Source organism: Phlebotomus papatasi, chromosome 3, assembly GCF_024763615.1.
Source record: "Phlebotomus papatasi isolate M1 chromosome 3, Ppap_2.1, whole genome shotgun sequence".
NCBI classification, from domain to species: domain Eukaryota; kingdom Metazoa; phylum Arthropoda; class Insecta; order Diptera; family Psychodidae; genus Phlebotomus; species Phlebotomus papatasi.
Genome location: NC_077224.1, coordinates 25209152 through 25234930, shown reverse-complemented (window position 1 = coordinate 25234930; position 25779 = coordinate 25209152). Strand labels below are relative to the sequence as shown.

The 25779-nt window shown below is 32.7% G+C and overlaps 1 protein-coding gene across 4 annotated transcripts in view; it reads right to left on the bottom strand.

Moving 5' to 3' along the window:
- The window catches only part of LOC129808327 (striatin), a 58292-nt gene extending 46219 nt beyond the window's left edge, over positions 1-12073 (bottom strand). The window contains exon 1 of one of the 4 annotated variants that reach the window (XM_055858172.1): positions 11377-12073. In XM_055858172.1, the coding sequence (XP_055714147.1) occupies positions 11377-11661 (285 nt within the window). In that variant the 5' untranslated portion in view covers positions 11662-12073. The remainder of the gene's footprint in view (positions 1-11376) is intronic. The other 3 variants (XM_055858176.1, XM_055858174.1, XM_055858175.1) reach the window with 3 other exon arrangements.
- Positions 12074-25779: the final 13706 nt, after the last annotated feature.

Below are 25779 nucleotides of genomic sequence, written 5' to 3'. Positions count from 1 at the left end.
GTAGTACGCATCTTGGAAATTTAATCATATATGTACACTCGTTTTTTTTTGCCCTTTTTATTTCGCCTCTTCCATGGCAGATAAAGAAAATTCCATATATTATTGTCTCGTAACTCTTATCAATTGTCACCTTGAGAATTGATAAAGGTGATTTTTGTCCTCTCTTCAGACAATATTGTTTTATTTTTCTTTTTTTTTGAGAAAGGCGTTTCGCTTAAAATTATTCCATTTGATGTTGACATACAATTTACGGTTTTCATCAAATGGAAAAGCAATAGCAAGAAAAAAAAACTACTTCTCCATTCGTGAGGCAAGAAAATGGAAAGATGAAACGTCAACCATTGATTTAATCTCCAATCGTAATTAATAGTTATGGTTTAATTAATTACAATAATCCACCAATGTGCTAAATTTGCATTTATTCATTCGTCTCTTTTTTCATACCTCTCTCTCTCTCTCGATCTCAACAACACAGCCCAGAATTACTCAAACAGAACATTTCAATTGTTGGACTTGTAAATTGAAGTAACGAGAAAGACTATTATTAAATAAAATTTCACAGTTTCATCTTGAAAGAAAACAAATAGAGAAAAAAAATAGAATTTTCAAACTTGTTCAACAGATTTTTACCGTTGAGGAAAATCTTATTTGAAAAACTGTATTTCTTTTTTTTTTTGAAAATATTATTCCGCGATGAATGCCTTTCACTTCCTCTCTCTCTCTCTCTATTGATTTTGATTTTGATGTCATCAAATGATGCGACATCAAATTGATTCAATTGACAACAACATTACTTTGGAAGACATCCATCCTCCGCATAAATGTCTCTCTTTTCTCCCCGCCCCATCAACCCTTCCTCCCAAAAAACTTTAACAACATTTCCTCATCGTTCCATCAATCAGTCACTCCTTTCATTACACAACTTCCCTGTGGTGGGTGTCACAGAAAGGCTCAGAAACACTTATTTAATGTCTTGCAGAAAATATCCTTCAACTCATTTTGTGCTCTTCAACCACCCTTCTATTACAGAGCTAATCGAAACTATAACAGAGCATAGTTCAAAAGTTGTCTTCGAATGTATGAGCACATACTAAGAAATAAAGTTTAGCATACTAATTCCCTATTGGATTTGGCAGAAGTTCTCAAAAGTTTTCCATATGTCCATCTCAGTCTTTCCCACTCAAAATTAGATCGAGCTAAATTAAATTTGGTGTGATGTTCAAAAAAAGAAGAAGAGTGCGAAAGAGTAGGATAGAAGACTTATGTAAAACATTTGAGAAAGAAAAAAAATGTGAAATTCGATTTCATGAAATTTTCCTGATCTAAAAGGTATGTTGGAGGCTTAATGGCTCCAGCACACCTTTTAGATCAGGAAAATTTCATAAAGTCAAAATTCACATCCCTTTCTTTCTTAAAAGCTTTGCATATACATTATTAATCCTACTCTTTCCCACTCTTCTTCTTCTTCTTTTGAACATCACATCAAATTAAATTTAATTCAGTCCAATTTTGAGACCGAAAGAGTGGGATAGACTTATGCAAATCTTTTGAGAAAGAAAGGGACGCGAATTTTGACCTTAATGGCCCTGGCACACTTTTTAAATCGGTAAAAATTAATGGAATCAAAATTTATGTCCCTTTCTTTCTTAAAAGATTTGCATATGCCTATCGTATTTTTTCGCACTTCAAATTCGATTTAGCCAAATTGAATTTCTTGTCCAAATTGTAATTGTCCAAAATGCCAAATTGAAGCACTTTTGAGTGACTTAAAAATCCGTTCAAATCGGTAGTGAGTAAACTAGTAATAAACCGGTTAAGAACCGATAAGTAATTTTTGTCCAAAAATCAATTTTATTACTCTTCAAATTATTTTCTGGGATCTTTTGAGCGATTTACAAATCATTTTAAATTGGTTGAGAACTGTTAAACGGTAAATGATGCGAAAGTACTTTTGAGGGATAGCATCTACTAAGTCACGAGTTCGAGCACTTCGCAAAGTCTGGGACGCTTTGCCATCCCTTAACCATTACTAAAGAATTTTATTGATTCTAGAGTTCTGGATTCTTCTCCATGGTACTGCAATGTCCATTAGTAATCAGAACATAATTTGTTTTAAATGTGATCCTCAAAAATTGATTTTTAATTATATCCTACTTTGATCCCGAAGTTGAGTAGATCACTCATACTCTCTAAAAACGTTTATATTTAGTTGTTGATTAAGGATGAACTGAATCTTTTTTAATCTTCTATATTGAATAACTAAGGAAAATTATTCCATTATCAGAAATGGTGTAGATCTACCAGAAAATTGTACTCTCAAACGTTTATCATAATTCAGGGCGGGTCCGAAATGCCAAACCCACTAAAAGAACTGGCCACACCTTCATTCAAAAATTAAAAAAAAAAATAGGACAAAATTGAGTAATTTTATAAGTCTCTTTTATTTCTCATAAAATTTCGAACAGTATTTTTGGGGGACACAGAATAAAATTGAAGATTTGGGCGTGGACAAAACACACAAGATGGGCGTGGTCTAATAGAGCAAGGAGCATTATTATGAGGTAAATGAAAGCAGCTGATATTCCAATAAGAAAACGAGCGAAGAAAAGCTATTTTTCTCTTAGTTCATGAAGAAAACTATAGGATTGAACTAGAATATTTTCCAAGTGTATATTCTTGTCATAAATTTATTATTTGTGAAATTTTGTGCAGAAGAGCAAAAACAGTAGTTCCCTCCCAATAAGAGAAATAATGGGAAAGGCTTCATACAAGTGGCACTTGCACTACCTCTTGAGAACTATTTTAGAACAACATAACCACCATGCTTAAAAAAACAATGGAACTTTCCAATTGATTTATGAAATATTATTTTTCAATTGGCCCATCAACCACAGACCACTAAAGAATGAAGAAGCAATTACATGCTTAAAGAGCGAGAGAGGGGATATGAATGAGGAAAAGTAAGTTATAAGTTTGTGATCTAAAATAAAACACCTAAAAATAAATCGATATGTTACGAGTGAGGAAATATTCTATTTACATTTCAATGTCCCTCATGAGATTTTGCCGGGGAAATAAAACACGAGAAAATTCCAACGCAAGTGACACAGAGAAGAAGATGGGAAGATATAATATTGAAGTTGACCAACAATTCAAGAGAAATATTACTCAATTTATTGATTTTAATTTGTGATTTGATATCAGACAAAATCAATGTCTGTCCTCACTTAAATTTCCCCCTACATAAAAACAGTCCAAGTTCTTCGGTTATTTTTTTTTCCTTCATTGAAGAAGGTCATGTAAATGCAAGCATTAAAATCATGATGATGGGAGTTTATGGGTTTTTGTATACAAGTGGATCCCACATAAATAAATCTCCCCATTAATTTCGCTGACTGTTGTTGTTTTCATTTTGTACTCAACAATAAACTCAATCAATCATGAATTACTCGGTTTTGAAATTTTTTACATTTCTTTTTTTTTCACTTGAGCCGCTAAAACATTTGAAAATATTTTTTTTTGCTCCTCTTAACTTTTATCAAAACAATTTAGCAAACATTTTTCCCCTTTTCTTAGAATATAATGTACGAGAAAAGCCAGAGTTCATAAATGTGAATTGGAGCAAATTATGTTGAAGCTCGTTTTGCAAAAATTATTTAGGAATACGAATAACTTAAAAAATACTAATTTGTCAAAATCAGTTGAGAATTTTGTGTACAAAAAACAAATAATCTTCAAATAACCATTAAAGGATTTTCCAAGGTCATACCTCTCTCTTTCTTTAGAGATTTTGCCAATATTATTTAACAAATTATTAACCTTTTGGAAAAAAACCAAGTTTATTGACATTGGGTAAAAGTTGTTTAGTTCTGAGAGTTTTGGATAAATGACCTTGAAATAACCACTGAAAGATTTTTTGGTCATTCTTATCAATTCTAACAAAAATTCCAAGTTGTAACCTGTAAATCTTCTACTTTTTTCCACGTCAGCCAATATTTCAAAATATTTGTTTTGCAAACTATCAATGAATCATTCAGTAAATATTTTTCATATTTTTGAAGATTTTAAAGTTTTTTGTGAAGATTCTATAATAAAAGAATAACCTTTTTAAAGAATCCAAGTTTATTTCATATTGGGTAGGTAAAAATTGTATAGTCCAAACGGATTTGGATAAATGACCTTGAGATGACTTTGAGGAAGGATTTTTCACGGTCAATCCTGTCAATTCCAAGAAAAATTCACAGCTTTCGAAATATTTCAGATAGGTAATATTGTTTATAAAAACAATAACATTTTAAATTACTACAGGTTTCTCCAAACCGGTTAAAACTTATTCATTCCCGAGAGATTTATACAAATGACCTTGAAACTTGAAATGAAATGAAGGTCATAACTCTTAAGATAAGATAAGATTTTGCCAGGGGTCAGTTCTCCATTTCGGATATTCCGATGCATCCAGGCCACCAATTGGGCCCCTTATGCTTCCCCACTCCTATTCTATCTTATCCCCCGATACGGGTAGCCGCTCTATATCACAGCTCTGTGTGGACAATCAGTGCCGTTACTATGTCACAGCATCCCTTCTCGGTGTGTGTTTGGGATCAGTGACAGCGAATATTTGTATCGACTGAAGTACCACTTTCATGTCGAAACTCGTTCTCGTACCAGCCTCTATTGTTTAAGCGGTTCACTTTTTTGCCAATATGCACCATTGACATTACTATTCATTCATTCACTGGACGAATTCAAAGCCGATATGGCATGAGAAATCTTTTTCTGCTGCTGCTCAGCTTTGAACCCCAGACCTCGCAGTCATAGAGCTACTACTCTATCCACTGACCCACTCGAGGCCCCCATTTATACAAATGACCTTGAAACTTGAAATGAAATGAAGGTCATAACTCTTAAATCTTTTGCATTTTTTTGTTTTAGTATTAAAAATAAAATGGGGATCTCAGTGGCGCAATAGGCAAGATCGTTGGGTCTTGGGCGGACGAGATCTCTGACTCGACTCGCAAAGTTGTGAGTTCGAGTCCCCCCAGTGCAAACAACCGAATGTTTAGAAAAAAAAAACATTTTCACTGTGATATAACGTAATAAAAATGCACCGCCGGATGATTGAATCATCCATACTGCGGGGAAGGCGATCCTGGGCGGTCTACAAATTTAGCAGATTCTTTCCACACGGGATAAACAACAATATAATAACATAACATCATTACATTGTAATAAATAAAAATGTAAAATTTCTCGGAAATTTAGGGAAACTTCCTTGGACATAAATTCAAATTAAAAATAAAATTTGCTAGATATTTTAGCTAAGATTTTTATTAAATTATCAATTTTTCAAATTAATCCAGTTTTGTCAAAATCGATTGAGAAATTGGCGATCCAGAAATATCTGAACAAATAACCTTGAAGTAACCAATTAGGGATTTTTCCAAGGTCGTAACTCTTAAATTAAAAATATTTTAAATTAAAACGCAGCAAACGTCACACTAAATTAATCTAAAATTGGATTGTCAAGCTATTTATTAATTTTTGGTAAAGTAAAAAATGCCTAAGACATACGATAAGTTTCCGTAAAGCTACAACAAAAATCTAAAGGGGTCTTGAAACTAGAGATTTAGCCCAGTTACCGAAGGTCTTAAGACCCTAAACAGCAGACAGTTTTATTACTTTTTTAGAATCCATTAGATTATTGTCCTGAATAATCTAATACTAATACAAAATTTTCCAAAAGAGTAAAGAATTTAGTAAAGAATTAGGGAAGTTAAGCCATATGGCTAAGCTTTCCTAAAACCCATATAAAGGGAAAAATTGACCCTATTAAAAAGGGCCGCTCATGGAAGACCAATCTATATGAATTTTCCAATAAGCGAAAACTTCTAAGTAAACGGTTTTAAGAAAACTTTCGAAAATATTCCGATTCCTGTGATAGATTTCTGTCAATATGTTTCCACCATTATACAGAAATCAATTTGGACTTTTCCCATTGGATAAAACATCTGCGTATTTCGTCTATTTATGAATGAACTGGCAGAATGAATCAACGATATAGTAATTTTTTATCTTCTCATTTCCTTAAGCAAATCCCATCCGGAACTCCTATGAGATACATTTTCTGTGCAAATACAAAAAAAAAATCAATAAAAAAGAAACGTGAATAGAGCTTAATTTGTTGATATAGCCCCCAGAATTTCTCGAAGAAATAACGGTAAAAAAAATTAGTCAAACTACTTAGAAGGAACATGCTAAAGATAGCCCAGAAAAAACTAATATCTGATTGCTCGTAAGATCGAAACTTTTCCGTAAGTGTTTTCCAAAGTACCTGCGGAATAGAAGAGATAAGAAAGTCTCTGTGGTTTGCTTTCCCAGTACTTTTTGATTACGGAAATATTGTCAATATTCTCACGTGAAAGCAAAGCACTTTTGTTGGGGATCATGTGAAGATTTTTTAAATCAATTTTGAAAGTCATAAGGAACATTTCTGACTACGTTTATACGCGAAAAATAAACCGGATTATTTCAAAATAAATTCAATGTAAGAAAGTTCAATCCAAAAGGAATATTAAAGACGGACATTTTCAATCCCAATATTTCATATTTGTCGCAACTGTTCTAATTTTCGCCGCTTCTGTTGCCATTTTCGCCGATACTGTTCTCACTTTCGCCGAAATTGTTTTCGGCGATTACAACCAGGCTGATAAATCATTGCTTCAAGTTTCGCAAATAAATTATTTCACGTGTTTCACATGTATAAATTTATTTTGTCTGTTTGGTACTGATAAAATGTTCTTTATGGCAAATGTTTCAAAAATAAAAACTTTATGGAAATTCTTATAAGAAAAATAACTTGTCAAGGTCAATGAATTTCTCAAAAAGTATTTAAGAAAATGTGAGAAAATTACTTTACTAAAGACACCAAGTTTTTCTAATTAAGATTCTCATTAAATATCTAGATAAACCTCTGTATTATCCATCCTTATTATTATTCTCTGAAACACATTCAGCAATTTGAAGGAACTTTTATTTCCAAATATTTTCATTAAATAACTGTTACTTGAAATGCATTTATAATGAAGATTTCATTAGAAATTTAAAAAAAAGTCACCGAATACCGATAAGGGAAGCTTAAAATATTTAAAGAAAACAAAACAACTAAATAAAGTAATTAAATAATTAAAAAAAATAAAGATATTCAATTCTGAATTTTGAATAGGAGTGGGGAAGCATAAGGAGCCCAATATGTGGCCTGGATGCATCGGTAATTCGAAATGGAAAACTGACTCCAGGCAAAATCTTATCTTGTTTCTTTTTTAAAATTTAATATTAAATGCACGATAAAATACTTAAAAGAATATAACTTTCTAAAACAAAAACAGTATTTAAAGACGATTTACGGTTTTCAGATTTTAAATAAAATCTAATTGTTTTTATTTAAGGTTTTGATTTCTCTAAAGATATAAAACAGTAGTTAAAGTGAAACCAATAAAAGAGGTTAAACTAGTTTTCCTTTAAGGAAATTCTTCTATCTTACAACCTACAAAAAATATTTTACCGTTAAATAGAACACTTCTCGACTGAAGATAATTTTTCCATAATTCAATACTTGTTTTCATAGATTTTCCAAATAAAATGATCAAACGTTTTAGACTTCTCTTTTACTTCCGAGAATACCTAAATAAGCGTATTGGACAAAACGCTAACGAAAAAACACTTTTAATTCAAGATCATTTGGTGTAAAACGTAGAATATACTGCATTGATTTCCATGTAACAAATTAGAAACATAAGATTTGTCAGAAATTATTATTAATTGAAAAATGTTCGTAGTTCAGTAAACGAATTCTTTTAATATATGTCTGTACAAAAATAGTTAGTGCCTTGTATAATTTCGTACTTTGAGCAAGTTTATTTTAATGATAGAGCTTAAATATAAATGTATTTAAATGTTTGTAGTAAAACGATTTACCATTTTACCGAAAATAATCCATTAGGAATTAATATGATCTAAAAATATATGGGCTGTAGACCTAGGACTTAGCCAAATGGCTTAATTTCTACTATTTCTTACCAGGCAAGATTTTTGGGAAAATTTTAACTCAGGATTCAACGCTAGGAGCAAATGATTCATTAGATTCTGAAAAACTACTAAAATTGCTTCTTATTAAGGATTTAAAGACATTCAGAAACTAGACTAAACTTTCGTTCTGAAACCCGTATTACGTTCAGCCCATTGTCTAATACTATACGATTTTTAGAGCCGAAGATTAGTCTATTTTGCGAAGGCCTTGAATTTCTGAACAAGAAGCAACTACAGAGAAATTAACATACAGTTCTCTATAGAATAATTTTTGCGAAAAGTGTCACCTGTTAAGGATCTAGAGTAGTTCTAAACCTTAGTTCTAAAGACTATTTTAGATACGTTAAAAACGTAGTTAATATCGTACGCCCTGCGTTCCGATTTTTTTTTTTCGGGAAAAATCGAATGAAAATTCTTCTAAGGTAAAGGTGTAATTTTCTGCAAGTGCCTCATGTACGAACCCATAACAAAAGAATTCCTAGAAATCTTTTTCATCCTTAAAATTTTCTCAAAACGTAAAACTTTACTTTTTGGAACGGAGAGAGTAATATTTTATATAAGAAATATTTAATAAACAAAAAATGTGCACAGTTCAGTATGAAACTGGTTTTAGCACATGAATCTTACTAAAATTTTAGCAGTAACTGTGATTTTGAATTTTAAGTATATTTAAAATTGATCTAGTAATTAAACATAGCAAGTTTAATTGAAACTTTGGTAATGAGTTAGTTTTAGTACATGCATGTACTAAATATTTAACTAGTCTGTCCGTGATCTTCCAATTTTTATGAATTCTATTAACGTAATAACTTTAATATAAAATTATTTTTGTATTTCTTATTCCTGTGAAACAAATCTGAAGATTTAGACCAGGAACAATTTGATCTGATATTATATCATAAACAGTCAGTGTGATAATTCCTTTCTCAGAAATACAGAAAAAAAGAATTTACCATGAATTTTAGGAAAGTTTTAGTACATGTACTAAAATATTATCCGTATTCAATTGGTGCAGCTTTGAAATTGGGCTTTTTTCTTCCATTTTTAACTGAAATTGAGCCTTATCATCATTCGATTCAGCATCACAATTTGTTTGTGGAGCCGATTTATAAATTAAAAATTTGGTATTTTTATTTATGCCAATTGGTATAAACAACTGGGATTTATTTAACTACCCAGCGAGCACCAAATGCTAGCCGATTGCAATTTAGCTGAAAAAATATGTATTTTCAGCTGAATTCTGCTAACCTTGAAACAAAATTGGCGATTCAATGCCATTTCCATATATTTGGTTAGCACTTTTTGTTCGACAACTGCTGATCAGTCAGCAAATTTTTGCTAGTCGATTCAGCAAAAATATGCTGAAAACGCTACTTTTTTCAGCTAAGTGTGCCCGCTGGGTATATCTGTCCATTTGAATTTTAAATATTTTGCAAAAAACTATTAAAAAATAGATGTAATTGGAACTGTGTACTCTGTAACTCGGATCGTCATGAATTTAATGAGGTGTCTCTTGGAAAATTGGTTTTATAAATGAAATCAGAACTAGGGTAAAGTGGTACAAGTTGGACAGTGATACAAGTTGGACAATGGTACAATTTGGACAGAGCTTTTAGTCTTGATAAATTTAGTACTTTATTTTTATTTATATATTTTTGATGCTTTAGTTTTATAATTTGGTTCCTTGTGTTGAAAAAAGATTAGTACTGTATTTATCAAGAACAAATCCCTGTCCAACTTGTACCGGCGAATTGTCCAACTTGTAACACTAATTCCCAATTATATCACTTTACCCTAATGCACTGTATAGTTATAACATAGAGTTAAATGGTAAAAAGTACCTAAAAATTTTTAAAAATTCATTTGAAGTGACCCGACAATATGGTATTAACCTGACGATCCGAGGAACTCTGCCGATCCTGATGCTCGTTCCTTATCATAATAAGCTCCTTTATTTAAATTATCATAATAAGCTCCTTCATTTAAAAATGGAAGAAAGAAGCTCAATTTCAAAGTTGCCCCATTTCTCTATATATAAAAACCTACTTGCAAATCAAAATCTTGTACACGGCTAATATTTTAGTACATGTACTAAAACAATTTTGCAACTTTTCACGGCAAATTTTCCTTGCCAAAAGAACAATTTTCCATGAAATGTAGCATATTAGATTTAGTACATGTACTAAAATTTTATCCCAATCAGCATTTTGATTTTGAAATAGTTTGTTTTTGAGTAATCTCTTTGATTGTACCATTTTCACGATATTAATTAAATAATATTGTTGCAAAAATAATTAGATAGATATTTTTGATAAGAAACAATTTTTGTCTGAGATTTATTTAGTGTATAAACGTGGCCAATGTCTGAGCCTCTGACCTATATAAGGAGACATAAACGGAGGACATTGCCTTGTCTCCGCCCAAGATCCGGCCTAAATTCTGAATGGAACAGAAGGGAACAGAGATGGGCATTCAATTCCTGCCCAGAATTATTTTTCTTCTTCAGACAATCGACTCAATCCCAGACGCGGTTTGAGGGTGTGCGTGAGTCTGTGGATGAGACAGAGACAAAGAGACTGGAAAGACGGCAATTGACTCTTGTGGTCTTCCAGATACGGTGTGACATTGTGACGTGGATTGAGTACTTGGAAGACTAATTAAGCTGACAAGGGAGCTTCTTCTTCTTGATGTTTTCAAGAGGAATCTCCGAAGGAGGGGCAGAACTGGAACACTGAAAAACTTTCACCCTGCCTCAGATGATGCAAGTGATTGAGAGAAAATGAGGCACTTGTCGCTCTTTCTGTGACCATGGGGCCCCGGAGAGAGTGTCTGGAGGAGTTGGTTTGGAGATGAAAGTTTCAATCTTTGAGACTTTTGTGACAGATTTCTTGGGTATTTTTTTTTGCCTTGGCAAGGCTGGACATTAGCCTCTCTCGCTCTTGGTGAGTTCAGAGAGTTCAGAGACAAAAGAACCGGATGTGCCGGAGGAGGAGGATGGGATGTTGTTCCTGGAGGGTGGAGGGGGTTTGTTGGGGGCGAATTTGGGGTTAGAAGTGAATGTGAAAAGGGCGGAGGGGCTTCTTGAGAGAAGTTCTTCCGATGGGGGCGACACCATTTTGTGAGCTGAAGGAGAGAGAGAGTGCGAGAGAGTGAGAGAGCAAGAGGCTCAAGGGTGTCTCTCGCTCTCTTCGACCAGCCACAAATCCACCTTTTTTTCTGCCTCTTCTCTCTCTTCCACTCGAAAACGGGACCCTTCCGGGACCGACAAACGGAAAATACACCATCCCTTACCTGCAATTCAGCCCTGTCGACATCCCACTGCGAACGTTCATGCTCAAATCTAGCCCATTCGTGCTGGATGAAGTGGAGGATGCCAGGAATTGAATAGTGATGTGGTGGTCCACTCGTCTGATTAGTTTGATTATCATCCTGTCCCTTATTGTTAATGGCAGTCGAATTATTGCCACCCATCTGCGATGAGACCACCACACCACTCATGCCACCGCCACCATTCTGATGGCCAAGCGATGACGAATTTTCATCCATTCTGTTGTCTTCTGTGCGAGTTATTCTCATGACATGTCCACCATTATTGGGTTCTGTCCAAAAACCAAAAGTGAGAGAGAGAACACGGAGCACACAAAAGTTTTTTGCCTTCAGCAGCTGCACCACACAACCCCAAATCACAAACAATTACCCACAATTCAACACAATGCACACGGACACTGTCAATTATGCACCTTTTACGCACCAAATCAACACATAAGGCGGGTTTTTCAGCACTTTTCACCACACTTTTCACGACTTTTACGCGAGAAAGAGCATTTTTTGCCAAATATCAAATATGGACGCCAGTCTTCTTCTTCTTCTTTTCTCTTTTCGAACGGGATGTCAGCTGTCATGGAGACTTTTACACCACCACGAAGTTTGCTGGAATTGTTCATTTTCAAACCCACTGGATTGCTGGAATTTTCTCAGAATTTATTTTTCTCTGGTATCTGGTTTCACTTGCAATTAAAAATTTCCACGATTCAAATTCCTTGGAGAGCCTCCTGGAGCTTCCACCTCGAAAACACCGTTCTTAGTGATTAAAAAAAAGCTAAGAAAAATCAATATAAAAGCAAATTCTACCACAGATGGCGCCTTTTCGTATAACAGTAAGGAATCCTTACAAATGTTACATAAGTTTTAAATATCAACGGATTAACAAATTTAACAATAAATAATAAATAATAAAACAATTTGAATTTTAAATTCCTTATGCAGAATTTTAAAATATCTTGCATAGGGAATAGAACTAGGTAAAATCCTCCTGGAAATTCAAAAGGAAAATGTTAAATTAAAATGCACTCTATTAAAATATTAAGAAACGTAAGAAACGGTGGAATAAAATCAAGGAAATGAAGACTTTTCGCCTTTTTTTTTACAAGAAAAGTTCTGCAGAAAGTTTATTACTTGCTTGTGAAAAGTGTTGTGGCAAAAATATTATTTTAAAAAGGTTAATTGAGGTTTATTTTAAAAGAAAAGGTCATTGAGATAGTTCTTGTAATAGTTTCTTTCAAAGAAAGTTTTAGGGAATTTAATTTTTTCAGGACAGTATTGGAGTTACATTTCCCAATGTGTGCATTGTGTTTTTGGTTTAAAGATACATTTTATATTTTACAAAATAATTGTCATAATTTACTTTACTGCTTAGAATAGAAAAGAAAAAAAAAACAGAACAGGTGAATTATGAAGCCATACAAATGCATTATTCACTAATAGAAGCCTTTCAATTGTAAACATTTAAATTTTTTGGCGCCAATTCAAACTGAAATTGTTTTCCTTTATCAGTTCTCCAGTAAAATTAACATTATTTCAAATTTTATTTGTTATGTAATTGGCTTATAATATGTATCAGTGATTCAAGACTTTTCTCCTGATTTTCCTGATCGGTAGTGAAGTCGATCAATAGTCGCAACGGTCGCAATCCTGGAGATTGAATAAATTACAGTAGAGTCTCGCTATAGGCCATCGCTCTATAGTCCACAATTTATCGAGCGTTGATTTCAAAACACTGATTTTAAGTTAGGTTATGTTTTTTAGTATGCGACATGCATAATAATTTTAATATTTTTGGCAAACTTTATTAAGTAGTTGTGATAATTGTGATCCACAATGAAGAGAGCAAGGACAATCGCAACCACAATCGCAAAGAAAGTGGAAGCCGTCGAGCAATTTCAATACTAAAAATCGTTGATAATATTAAAAAATTACATGGACTATAGTGCGACCCAAGTGTCAAATTTGAAACCAAATATGGACTATAGCGAGACTCTACTGTAATTGAATTGAGTTAAATTGAATTGAAATTTGCAAGGAGGTGGAGGTGAGCTCTTTTATACAATTTATTAGGGTCCAAAAAAATAACTAGAAAAAAATCACAACTGCCTGTGAAAAAGCAAGAGTTATTGTTCGTAAAAACAGTAAAAAGTTCGAAAAGTAGTATAATTTATTGTAACTGTTCCCATGAATAGTATTTTGCTATTCCAGCGAATAGTGAATTTTACTGTTCTTGCAATAAGAAAATTTTACTGTCCCTGGTAAGCAGTAATTTTTACTGTTCTTAGGAAATGTAAATTTTACGGTTTCTGAAAACAGAAGCATTTACTGTTCCCGCAAACAGTCAATTATACTGTTTCCGAGAACAGTGAATTTGACTGTTCTCATAAACAGTAAATTTTACTGCTCTTGTGAACAGTAAAATTTACAGTTCCTGCAAAGAGTAAATTTAACTGTTTCTACGAACAGTAAATTTAACTGTTTTCTTCTAAAAGGAAATTTGACTGTTTCTGAAAATAGTAGAATTTGCTGTTCTTTTGAAGAGTAAATTTTACTGTTCATGTGAAGAGTAAATTTAACTATTTCTGCAAACAGTAGAATTCACTGTGCCCGCGGAAAGCAAATTGTATTGTTCATCGGACCAATTAAATTTCATTCAAATTAAATATAAATTTCACTGTTATAAATTGTTTCTAGGAACAAAAATTTTCTGTTTCTGAACACAGTAAAATTTTCCATACAAACAGTAAAATATATTTTTCTTACGAAAAGTGAATTTCACTGTTGAACACAGTAGAATTTACTGTTCTCGAGATCAATAAATTTTATTGTTCCTGAAAACAGTAAATTCAACTATTACTCTAACAAACAGTAAATTTCACTGTTCTTGTAAAATATAAATGCTATTGTTTCCACGAATAGAAAATTTTACTGATCCTGAAAGTAGTAAAATTTTTCAGGCAAACAGGAAAATATAATGTTCTTGCGAAGAATGAATTTTATTGTTTCTGCGAAAAGTACATTTTAAATTTGACTGTTCTTGGAAACAGTTTTTCTGTTACAGCGAATAATAAATTTTACTGTTCCTGAATATAATAAATTTTTTCCGACAGACAGGAAAATATATAATATATTGCCATTCCGAAGAGCGAATTTTACTGCTCCTGAAAACAGTAGAATTTACTGTTCCTGCAAGCAGTAAATTTTACTGTTCCTACGAACAGAAAATTTTACTGTTCCTGCGTACCAGTATGAGCGAAGAAAAGGATATGAATATGAAGAATTCAAACACAATTTTGCTATTTTTTTTTAAATAATTTTTTATTACAAACTATAATGTATTCGGCAGACACTTCAAAAAAATTTTGCGAAATCCGGCTCTTGATTTGTCATATTTTTCGATCAGGAAATATATGGATGGCTAAAAACACACTCCCGTCCGTCGTCCGTTCGTCCGTCCCTCCACCTGCTCTTTGGAGCTTAATAGTTCCTGAACTAAGATAGATATTGACTTGTGGCTTCCGGCAAAGGTTATACATACAGTGGCGCCCAAAATAATAGAATCAGCTCTACAAAGACCACTATTTTACCTTTAGCATTTTTGTTTATTCCAATTCGTTGAAATAATTTTAATATAGAAACATTCAAATAATTACCTTACGTCAAATAAGTATTGTTTTGACCGCTATCTACTTTTCATAGAGTACATCGATCAGGGGAGTAACATTGACATTAGCTCTGAAAAATGCGACCAGTTTTAGTGTAAAATATTTCCCTTTTTTGCGTATACATTTCCACATTACTCCGAAACTACGTAGGTTGCCAATTTAGGGTTTTCGGTTGCCAATTCGTTATTAAATTGGTTTTATTTTGTACTTGTACTTTTTGCTAATTCATTCCACAATGACAGAAAACATCGAATAAATTCCAAAGTTTTTTCGGCCCGCTAAAAACATATGGGAAACGTCATGCCCCTGACATCAATAGTGAAATTTGGTTTGAACAACACGATAGGACCACTTTCATTTAAATTAAAGAATGTGGTCTATAAATCGAATCAGTTTAAATAAAGCCATTTTTAGAAACCATAAATGACACTCTAATGGAAATGACAGTTTTCCAATTTTTTTGGCCGAACTGAATTTCACTATTGACATATTCTGTGTAAAATAGAGGCCTCTAGCGGCCAAAACCACCCTTATTCTACTATTATAATAATTTGAAGATTTCTACTTCAGAATTATATCAACAAAATGGGAAAAAATACAAAAGTTAAAAAAATATAAGCTTTGCAAAGTGATTCTATTATTTTGGCCGCCACTGTATATTGGGTGAAAATTGCAATTTGATGCATTGACCCCCTACCAATCCTTCCGGCATTTTGAATACCCCCATTCTATTGTTTTCTCAATAGCTCAAGCTTTATCAATTTTAGTATATTAATTGTAACTGGGTCTTTCGATCAGTACTAAACTTAAGATCCCCTGACATGCTTAGGGGAGCTATTATTAAAAAGAAAAATTTTCAATTTTCTAAGTTAAATAACTCAAAAATTCCTTTGTGCATCGGTCTGAAATTTTAGTATGTTATAGCCGCTGATTATACCTATCAAACAAAAAAATACTTAAGTCGATCCATAACCTCTGACCCGAGCTATAAGGGGTCAAAGTTCGAATATTGACCGGCCTCTATCTCCGGTTCTAATTAACATAGCGGCCTAAATTTTACCTTTTTGATTTCGTCTCGATGAGCACTTTCAGATGGAAGTTCAAAAAGTCACCACAGATGGCGCTTTGATAGCGTCAAAATTCATCAAAATTCAAACTCATTTTTCTTAAAAACGCCATTGTGCAAGTTAATCAAATTCTAGAGTGTTATAGTCTAAGCTATGAAGTTTACAAAAAGTGGCATGGGATCGCTGTGTTTACAATAGAACCGGAGATATAACGGGTCAAAGTTCACGAAATTCAAAACGCTATATCTCCGGTTCTATTTGACCGATTTTAACGAGTAAGGGCGTAAGTTAAAGGCCTCGTAAAGCGCTACAACTTGATAGAAAATTTGAACTTCGTAAGACCAACGCTAGGGGCGGTACAATCGAAAAATAAATTTTCATTTTCATATTACTCAATTACCTCGCCTCTTTCTCAACCGATTTTGATGATTACTTCGGTATAATTGTAGAGGATATTTATATCTATATTTCGTCTAAACGTCATTTTATGCTCAGATTATGCCATATGCCAGATTTTGTTGTTTTAGTGTAAAATATGATATTTTCCCAGAATAATGCTGCGAAAGTACGCAGGTGGTGATATGACTCGACTACGTTATTTAAAATAAAGTTTTAATTAAGAGAAAATCTTTACAAAATTTAATCATTCTTTGATGTTGTTGTAGTTCGTCACGTGGACATGGACAAACTATCCACTGTGGTTTTCTGAAACAAAAATTGAATTATCTCGGCTAACGAGCAATCGATAAGATCAAATTTTGGGGCAAAATTGTAGAGGAGATTCTGGTCTATATTCCACAATTTTCTTCCTGTTAGTTCATTTCCATCCTAGATATTTTGATTTAATAAAAAGTTTGTAATTTTTTAGTAATTTAATTCCAAATTGCTATATAATATCTCTATCATTAGTTCCAAATCGGATATGCTTGCATGCAATCCGAGTTTGCTCACGTTAAGAATCTCACCTGCAATAAGCTCTAGGCTTCTCACTAGTTTTGATTTAAACTACAATTTAATTTCAGATAAATTTAATTTTTTTTTTAAATTATTGTTCGACCTTGAGAGACTCCATTGTGTTTATTTTTACAAATTTTATTAATTTAGGTTAAGAAACCTTTAAAAATATTATGAAATTAACTCCATATACCTAATGCAAAACGCTCAATAAATTTTGTTTTGTAAACATGAGTTTGGCATTGAAATAAGAGCGATTGAGATCTACATCTAGCCATCTCGTTTACTTTCATAGATAATTTCGAAAACATGTTTACAAAACAAAAGTTATTGTGCGCTAGGCATAATGACCAGCGCATAATAACTTTTGTTTGTAAACATGTTTTCAAAATTTCCCATGAGAATGAGCGAGATGACTAGATCTAGATCTTACTCACTTTCATTGAAATGTCAAAAATATGTTTACAAAACAAAAGTTATTGTGCCTTGGGCATAATAATTAAATTTTTTCTATATATCTATTAATGTTTATTTTTATTATTTTTTTTTCAGGAAAAGTCGTAATCCCTTAAACAGCCCCGCTTTTCCTTATTTCAACAGATTTATTATTAATTTATTCAGTTCATTTACTGTACTAAAATTTATATTACGCAACAATTAGTTGTACCAAAAATTTAGTATAAATAAATTTCAATAAATTGTAACCAATTGACCGCAATAATTTCATGAATATGCATAACATTTGATGACAACAAAATATCAATATTCAATATTAAAATATTCATAAAATTCTTTAAATCACATAAATGAGAGAATCCTTTTTTTAATCAGTTATATTGAAAATAGAAAATTTTAATGGTTAAGCATTCAGTGATTTAAAATGCACACAATTGGTGATGTTGAATGTGAAATATTTCGTGAAGGGGCATAATTAATAAATGAGAATTGTTAGCATTCGTATAGTTGGTAATTTAAATTGTGGATTTAATATCACGGATAAAATATTAATTTTAGTCATACATCAAAATGAAATCTCTGGTTTCTCCCTCCGAATTAATAGAATGAAACATTGTTTGGAGTCAATTGGATGGAAAATATTGTATCGTGACTATCAATTTCCAATTAAACAATCTCTGCATCTTTTTTGTGCATTATTTCGGACATTTTTTTTAAATGAATTTCCAGCAAAAATAATGCTTGTTTTATGTTGCAATATTTTCAGCAATGGCATAAAAATGCGGTAAAGTGAATATTTATGAGCTCTTCGGTGGAAAAACTGAAATTTGACCCCTCTGATGACCCTTCTGGATTTACGGAGGGAAAATCTCGGAAAATTTTGCAGGAAATTGAATTATTCAGTGAAAGATGACGATGTGGTTTCAAATTTGAGAGCAGACGCTTCAAAATTAAGGAAATTTTCTTTCTCTAAAACCCCCCAAAAAGAGCCCGTTTTAATACAATTACCAACTGTAATGAAAACTTTGAGCTATCGTGATGTTCTCAAATGGTTTTTGGCTGAAAAGTCGCAATGACCATCAGAGAGGGGCAATTTAATAAGGATGTAATCTTGGAACATAAAGGGAAAATTGCTCAATGCTTGACCCTTTTTCACGCATCATTTAACTTTAATGGATACCACATTTCTCTACGAAACATTCATCAAATTTCTTTCCTTTGTTTTATTATTTTCTTTTTTGTAAGAATTATTTACTGAAACTTTCTCCAAAATATAGAAAGTACCTTTAATTTGGAGATTAGAGATTAAACGGTTAAGTGACCAACCGCTTCATTTTTTGAAATTTTGAATTTCTGCTTTTATGTCAAAATTACGTTGACAACTCTTCCCATTGGGACACTGGAAAAACAGTACTTCCAGCAAAACTTCCAACTCAAAGAACCCAATAAAGAGAAAAGAGAAAATAAATTACCAAACAGCCAATTTTCAAGATCCAATGAAAAATAATATGGCTTGAAGTGGAAGAGAATGTAAATTTCAGTAAAGTAAAAGAATTATATTTTCAAAATGAACTTAAACATTAAATTGTCTGTGAATTTTAAATAATAGAGAAATAAAATTGGTAAGTGTAAAGCTCAGAACAGCAAAATTCAGAGAGAAATGAATTACCAAAAGTTTATAGGGTAAGTGTGCCAAATTTCGGCATAGATGAATGTAAGCGCCAAAGTCTCAATTTTGAAATGTAATAAATAAAAATTGATTTTTTTATTCCGTCTACTTAAGGAGTGTTGCTTGGAACCTTGTAGACAGTTTATCGTCTTTATTTACTCTAAAATCATTCTTAATACATTTTTAAATTAATAAAAATGTAGACATGGCTTTGGTGACCTATTTCGGCCACCTTCATTCTCATAGTTCCTTGCCATTCGGGAATTCTTCATGTCTTTTTCACGTCATCTCGTTTGTCGAAGAAACATTTTTTTTGTTATTCTTTTGCATTATATAATGTCTAGAGTATGTAAAAACTACTCATGAGGAACAAAAAAGTTGTCCGGAATTGCAAATTGGCCGGAATTTGGCACACTTACCCTACAGAATGCGCCAATTGAACTGTAACCAATTCAGGTCGGTATAAGTCTCATAGTACTAGCTACAGGACGCTCAAATTTTACATAATGATAGTATTTTGTGAAATTTTTTTATCAGTAATCGATAGAGCGAAGGAGTAGTTACGTTTAAAAATGCCTTTTTTTTAATTTGACATTTGTGCGTACAAAAAAAGAACATTTAAAAAATGCTCATATTATGTCTTTAAAAGCCAGTTTCTAAACATTGTCCTGTTTGTTGTGAAAATTTTTATAATAGAACAATTTGTCAACAAATAAACCGATCATGTTTTCTTGAAAAACGTCATACGATAATTTGAACATTCAAATGATCATTGGAAGCATCGGAAGTCAACGATAATTGTTTTTTATATGTAATATCATAGTAAATATAGTACGGACTTCTGTGACGGCAGGTTATTGTTTTCTCCTGGAATTTTTTGGGGACTGTGGTGTCCAAATGATTGGCGGCAATGTCTATCGGAAAATTGTCTTGGAAGGACCTATAAAGCAGTTGGTATACAAAAATTTCGGTAAGAGATACTGGGATTTCAAACAAGGCTCGATACCGCCACAGATATCGTGCGGGAAACAAGATCGGTCAAACAATTCCTTTGTTTCTTAAATTGAAGCTTATAATGGCCTCTATGGTCGCTGGTTTAACCCTTTAAGGACGAGACGCTTTTTTCTTATCGAAAATCAATAATAAAAACGAAATTAATTAACAAAAATAATTAAATGTATTACATCTAGCCTTGGACTCTCCAACAAAGTCTAATTCGGTATATTTTTTGCTTCTAAGAACGATAGGGACAAAAATAGCTTTACAAATTTAAGTAATTTTTCTGATGATACCAATGAATGATAATTTTAACTATAATGAAAAATATTATGTATGTAAAGTACAAAATCTATTCCCAAAAGGGGTTTGCTTAAAAAAAATTTGGAAATTAAAAAAATAATAAAAATCATTTATCAGTGCGGTCAATTCAAAATTCATCACTTTTGAGCTTAAATTTTACTATATAGCAAATAGTTGGAATTTTGCAAAAAATATCCTAGATTCCTATAACCTTCTACTTTACGATTATGTACAATTATTAGAAAGAAAGAACGTTGGGTAGTCAGAAAAAATAATTTTGTCTATGGGTCACGGGTGACCCAATCGTCCTTAAAGGGTTAAAATTCGCTCGACTTCTGTGTAGCGTTTTGATGGCCAAGGACAGTAGACATGACTAAAATATAACCAACGCGTAGATGAGCTGCATAGACACTTTGATATGATATTTGCTATGAATGGGCTCGTATTTCGAAAGCTTACGTTCGGGCAGCGCGTGATGCGTTCATCGGTAGACTAATAGCCTAGATATGGACTTACAGTTTAAGCTGAGAGACGGCTTAGGGGAAAACTGATGGGAGTATAGTCTAAAACATTATTTTGATTCCAATTACCTTAAGCCGTCTCTCGACTTAAGTCGCAGGTGTGTTCGGCACATACGGGTCGTAGGCGGTACCAATAGTGATTACGTCGTAAAATGACCATGTACAAAAATGTATGGGAGTTGGTATTTCCACACATGGGACAAGGCGCATTTTATAGGTAATGAAAAAAGATGAAAAACTGCAGAGACTCAGGACGATATTCGCTGGGATCTTTGTAAAAACGCTTTTATCCTTTCGAAAAATACTATTTTGAGGTCGAATTACTCAAGATCGGCTGAACCGATTATAATGAAATTTGGTATGGGGTCAGTGTATGACTTAAGCTATTTATCCATAGATACTACCCCATTCCCCTCCTTCCGCAGAAGCCCCCATACAAAGTGCGGACATTTTTCTTTATAACTTTTCTCTGAGAAAAAGTAAAAAGCTGAAACTTGGCATGTGCTCTAGGGTTATAAAAGGCTCTTTAATTATGTTTATAGACTCCTCTCCCCTACACTCCCTCTTGTAGCCCCCATACAAAATAATGACATTTTTCATTATAACTCCTCTGTGAAAAGAAGTAGTTTTCAGAAACTTGGCATAGGATCAAGGGTAATGGAAGGCTCTTTAACCGTGTATATATTCGTTTCCCTCTACCACTCCTTCTAGCAGTCCCCATACAAAATGAGAACTTTTTCCACTATAACTCCTCTCTGAGAAAAGGTAGAAAGCTGAAATTCGGCATGGGAACAGCTAGTATTAGTTTATTTGTTCGACCGATTTTCTTCCCGACCGATAAAGATTTTCTAATAATTCATGAACCAGTTTGAAATTCAATCAGTAAACCGAAAAGTTCAGAAAATTCATAGAGTGCTCTATCTCAATGAGTTCGAGCATACCGCAAAGCTGTAACACTTTGCTGTCTCTTATCACTAAATTGTATTATATTCTTTCAAGTACGTGCATACATTTGTGTTATAGGAAAATAATACATAAGTGCAGAAGTGGCATATTCGATCTAGAATGGTTTAAGCTACAAATACGTAAAACAAATTATTGGAATGATGACCTTTACCAAATTACATTTAAAATTTTTAAACAATTCTCAATATAATACTTCGGTTACAGTAATTTATTCCGTGTCGTCATACTGGTATTATTTTACCATTTTTTTTATCTTTCACATGAAGAAGTGATAAATTGATCTTTAAAATAAGCCCCGCCTACAATGTTAACCAATTTTTCAGGTGGTATAATTACCGTTTCTTTGCCTTTGTGTCCGTGTTAAATGGGTGCTGTTGTGCTCTATTAAATATTAACAAGCAACCCCTTACTACTTTATGTTTATGATCAGTCTGAAAGTCTCACACATTAAAAATTGACCACGCCCCTTTGCATCTAATATAGCTATGACCATTAAGTATTTTATTTCCCATTAAACTTCGTAAAGGAGAGAAGAGCTTTAAGGTTATTTCAATTTAATAACATTCCAAAATGAATGAATTGATTTTGTTAAACTCAATTTAATTACCTAATGACAACAATAAACAAAAAGTCAAAACACAAGAATTTAAAAATCAAACAACCCCAAACTTCTTTCTCAAGTTCAAGGGACAAGGAAGAATAAAACTTAAATTCCTAGTTAAGCTTGCTCCTTGGTGGACATAAATCATAGGATTCAAAAGAAACTGAAGGAAAATTCCGAGGTTGGAACAGAGGCAGACAGAAGGGAAAATCTAGTGTTAGTGTCGTTATAGAACTCGTTCACTAATTGCCTTTTACAAGCTTTTAATTGCATACCACTGGTATAGTGAACGACCCAGGAACAACCACGATAACATACCCCAAACTTCTCCATTAATTCGAATAATGCTAGTCGCAGCACCTCATTTATTATACATACAATCATTCTCTATGCATTATTGTACTAACGGCCTGTGTTAATTAGTTGAAAATTTTGTCGATATTTCGAAATGGGCCAGAAAAAGAGGATCAGCCAGGGAATGGGGGAGCAGATTGTGGCCAAATGGCTCTTCAATGTTTTGTAGTAGAAAACAATAAATTGCATGTATAATGTTACTCCGGAATATTGCAATATTTTGTGTTGGTCAAAATCAATTAATTTCCCTTTGCTACACGTTTTTAGCCAAACTCTGACCAATCATATTATTCAACGTACATTCAATAGCTTCGAGGCTTGAACTGCAATTGATTAAAATTGTTTTTTTATATTTGCCTGATAAAATTGACTACATTGCAGACTCTTTTTTAAGTAAAAATGTAATATTTTGCACTAAAAAACAGACTTATTCGATTATTTTGGACTTTAGTAGAGTTTTTAGAGTATTCCATGTTTTTCAAAAATCATTCTGGTGTTTTATTTTGCTCCAATATTTTTTAAATATGAAAACTTTCAAATTACCACAAATTAATTACATTTATATGCTAAAATAATATTCTGTTCCTAAAAATGTTCCCGGATTAAATTTTTATCCAAAATCTTTAAAGGGGCATAACACAAGGTCATCATTAGTTTGATTTACTTTCTCAAATTATTAAAAAGTTAATTTATTTATCTCTAAGTTTGTGGAATTTTGTGAGAAAGAGAAGTGTCCGATATTACGAGCTGTCCAAAAATTGACACAATTCCCTTATTTAAGAAATTAATAATTTTTTGTCGATTTTAAGGTTCATTTCAAGGAGTTATAAAACTTTTTCAATTGTGAAGATCATTTCTTAAAAATTGTGATCAATGTGATCAATTCAATTAGTTGTTACATCTAGAAAAAAACAATGTTTGAAACCTTGAAACCAAGATTCTTGTTTTAAGTAAATTTCTTTGGGATTAATATGTTCTTGATAAAGGATTTTTATAACCAAAAACTGAAATTTGAATCCAATTAATAATAATTGCATTCACACCTAAAATGTGTCAAAGACACATTTAAAGAGAAAAGGGGTGGCAAAGAGTCCAATTTAAACCTATTTATAAACAAATTCTTAAAAGATGCATGAAAATTTCTTTCTTGGTTCAAAAACGGTTTCGAGTTATTTTTCCATTTTGTGGAACAATTCTGACAACAAAATGGAACCTTTTCTGTTTTTAAGCTTAGAAACCTTAGAAAGGCGTGACTTATTTTTCATGGGCGGGACTTATAATGTTTTTTTTTGATATTGAAAGCGACAGGGAGTAGTAATAGTATGTTCTTAGAATATAAACAGTGTCTTTCAACAAAAGTGCAAAATTTTAAATTTCATTTAGCTATAGCTTTTGAAGGAGGAGTGGCCTATCATTATATAAGGGCGGAGCTTCCACAGGAAATTTAATGCAACCTCCCAGTAAAATAAACATTGCTTTAAAAAAAAATGAGCATTATTAAACTTTGAAGAAAATAGTATTATCTGTCTATGCTTTATGCTTTCTTCTGCTTTCCGTCTGTCTGCTTCATAACCATCAAGCAATTGCTAGTAAACTTAGATGAAGTTGACGACTGCAAAAAAGGAAAACTCGACTTCAGGTACATTTCATTTATTCATCCAATCCATCCTCATATGAGGTGAAACTTTTCCGTGCAAAAAGAAATCATTTATCCATCCGAAAAAGGTTGTCTGGAGCACAAAGTGAACAGGATTATAGCTCGTTATTTTAATTAATCCAACATCCGTCACACTGAGATGCTGCAGAATTGGAAATGGGGGGAATAAATGGGCGAGAAAATCCTCCCAGTAAGATTGACATTTTGTATGGATATTCCAGAGCATATGAGAAGTTCTTGGATTATCAAATCCCTATGCAGTTGGCTAAAAAGTAAAACTCCAAAGTTTCCTTTTTCTTTCAAAAAAAAACCTCCTTGGAGAAAAGTTTTGATTTACTTATCTTGTGACGTCTTGAGTTTTAGTGTGAAAATCTTGGGTTCTATTTTTTGGAAAAAAAAAATCCTTGCGTCATGAGATTTTATTTATGTTCACCCCTCAAGCCCCCAAGAATAACTCTTCCTTGATATTATTCACTGTGACGTGATGCAAAATGTAACGATGCAAAAGAATAAAATAGCTCTGACTGTCACGTTTCCCGGAAAAATCCCCAGTTGCAGAGGAAATGCCTTAGTGAAAATTGTGACATTTTTCTTTTAGCCTTTTACCTCGTAGTTGTATTCGTAAAATTCATCCCTTGTTTTCCCTCCAAGAATTGAAAGAGAAAGGTCAATATTAATTACTAACACTCGAGCATCAAATCCACTTTTCCTCGTTTTCGAATCACAAGAAAATTAATTCTCTTTTATGTTATCTATTGGATTTTCCATCCAATGTCCTATCTTCTGGATTTTTTTTGCTGTCTCCCACTAACAATAGAAGAATGCAGATATTGAATTGAACGTGAAAAGGCTCTTGAGCTGCGGGAATTCATTATTTATATTGAAATCATGTCAAAGTTCAGAGAATGGAGTTCACATTGAGGAAAGCTGCTGATTAAAATGAGCCATTGACGCACAATGTGAGGGTACTTGATGAACAAAGCCTCAAATGATTCACCACATTTTGTAATGATTGCTGTACAAGTGGCATAAAAGAGGTTTTCACTCATATATCAACACTTCAACTTTCAAGTAAATATATAGCCAAATTATAGCTTAATCAATTTTAAATCGATTAGGAATATAAAGGACTTTTTGGGTATTATATAATATCATTGCGAG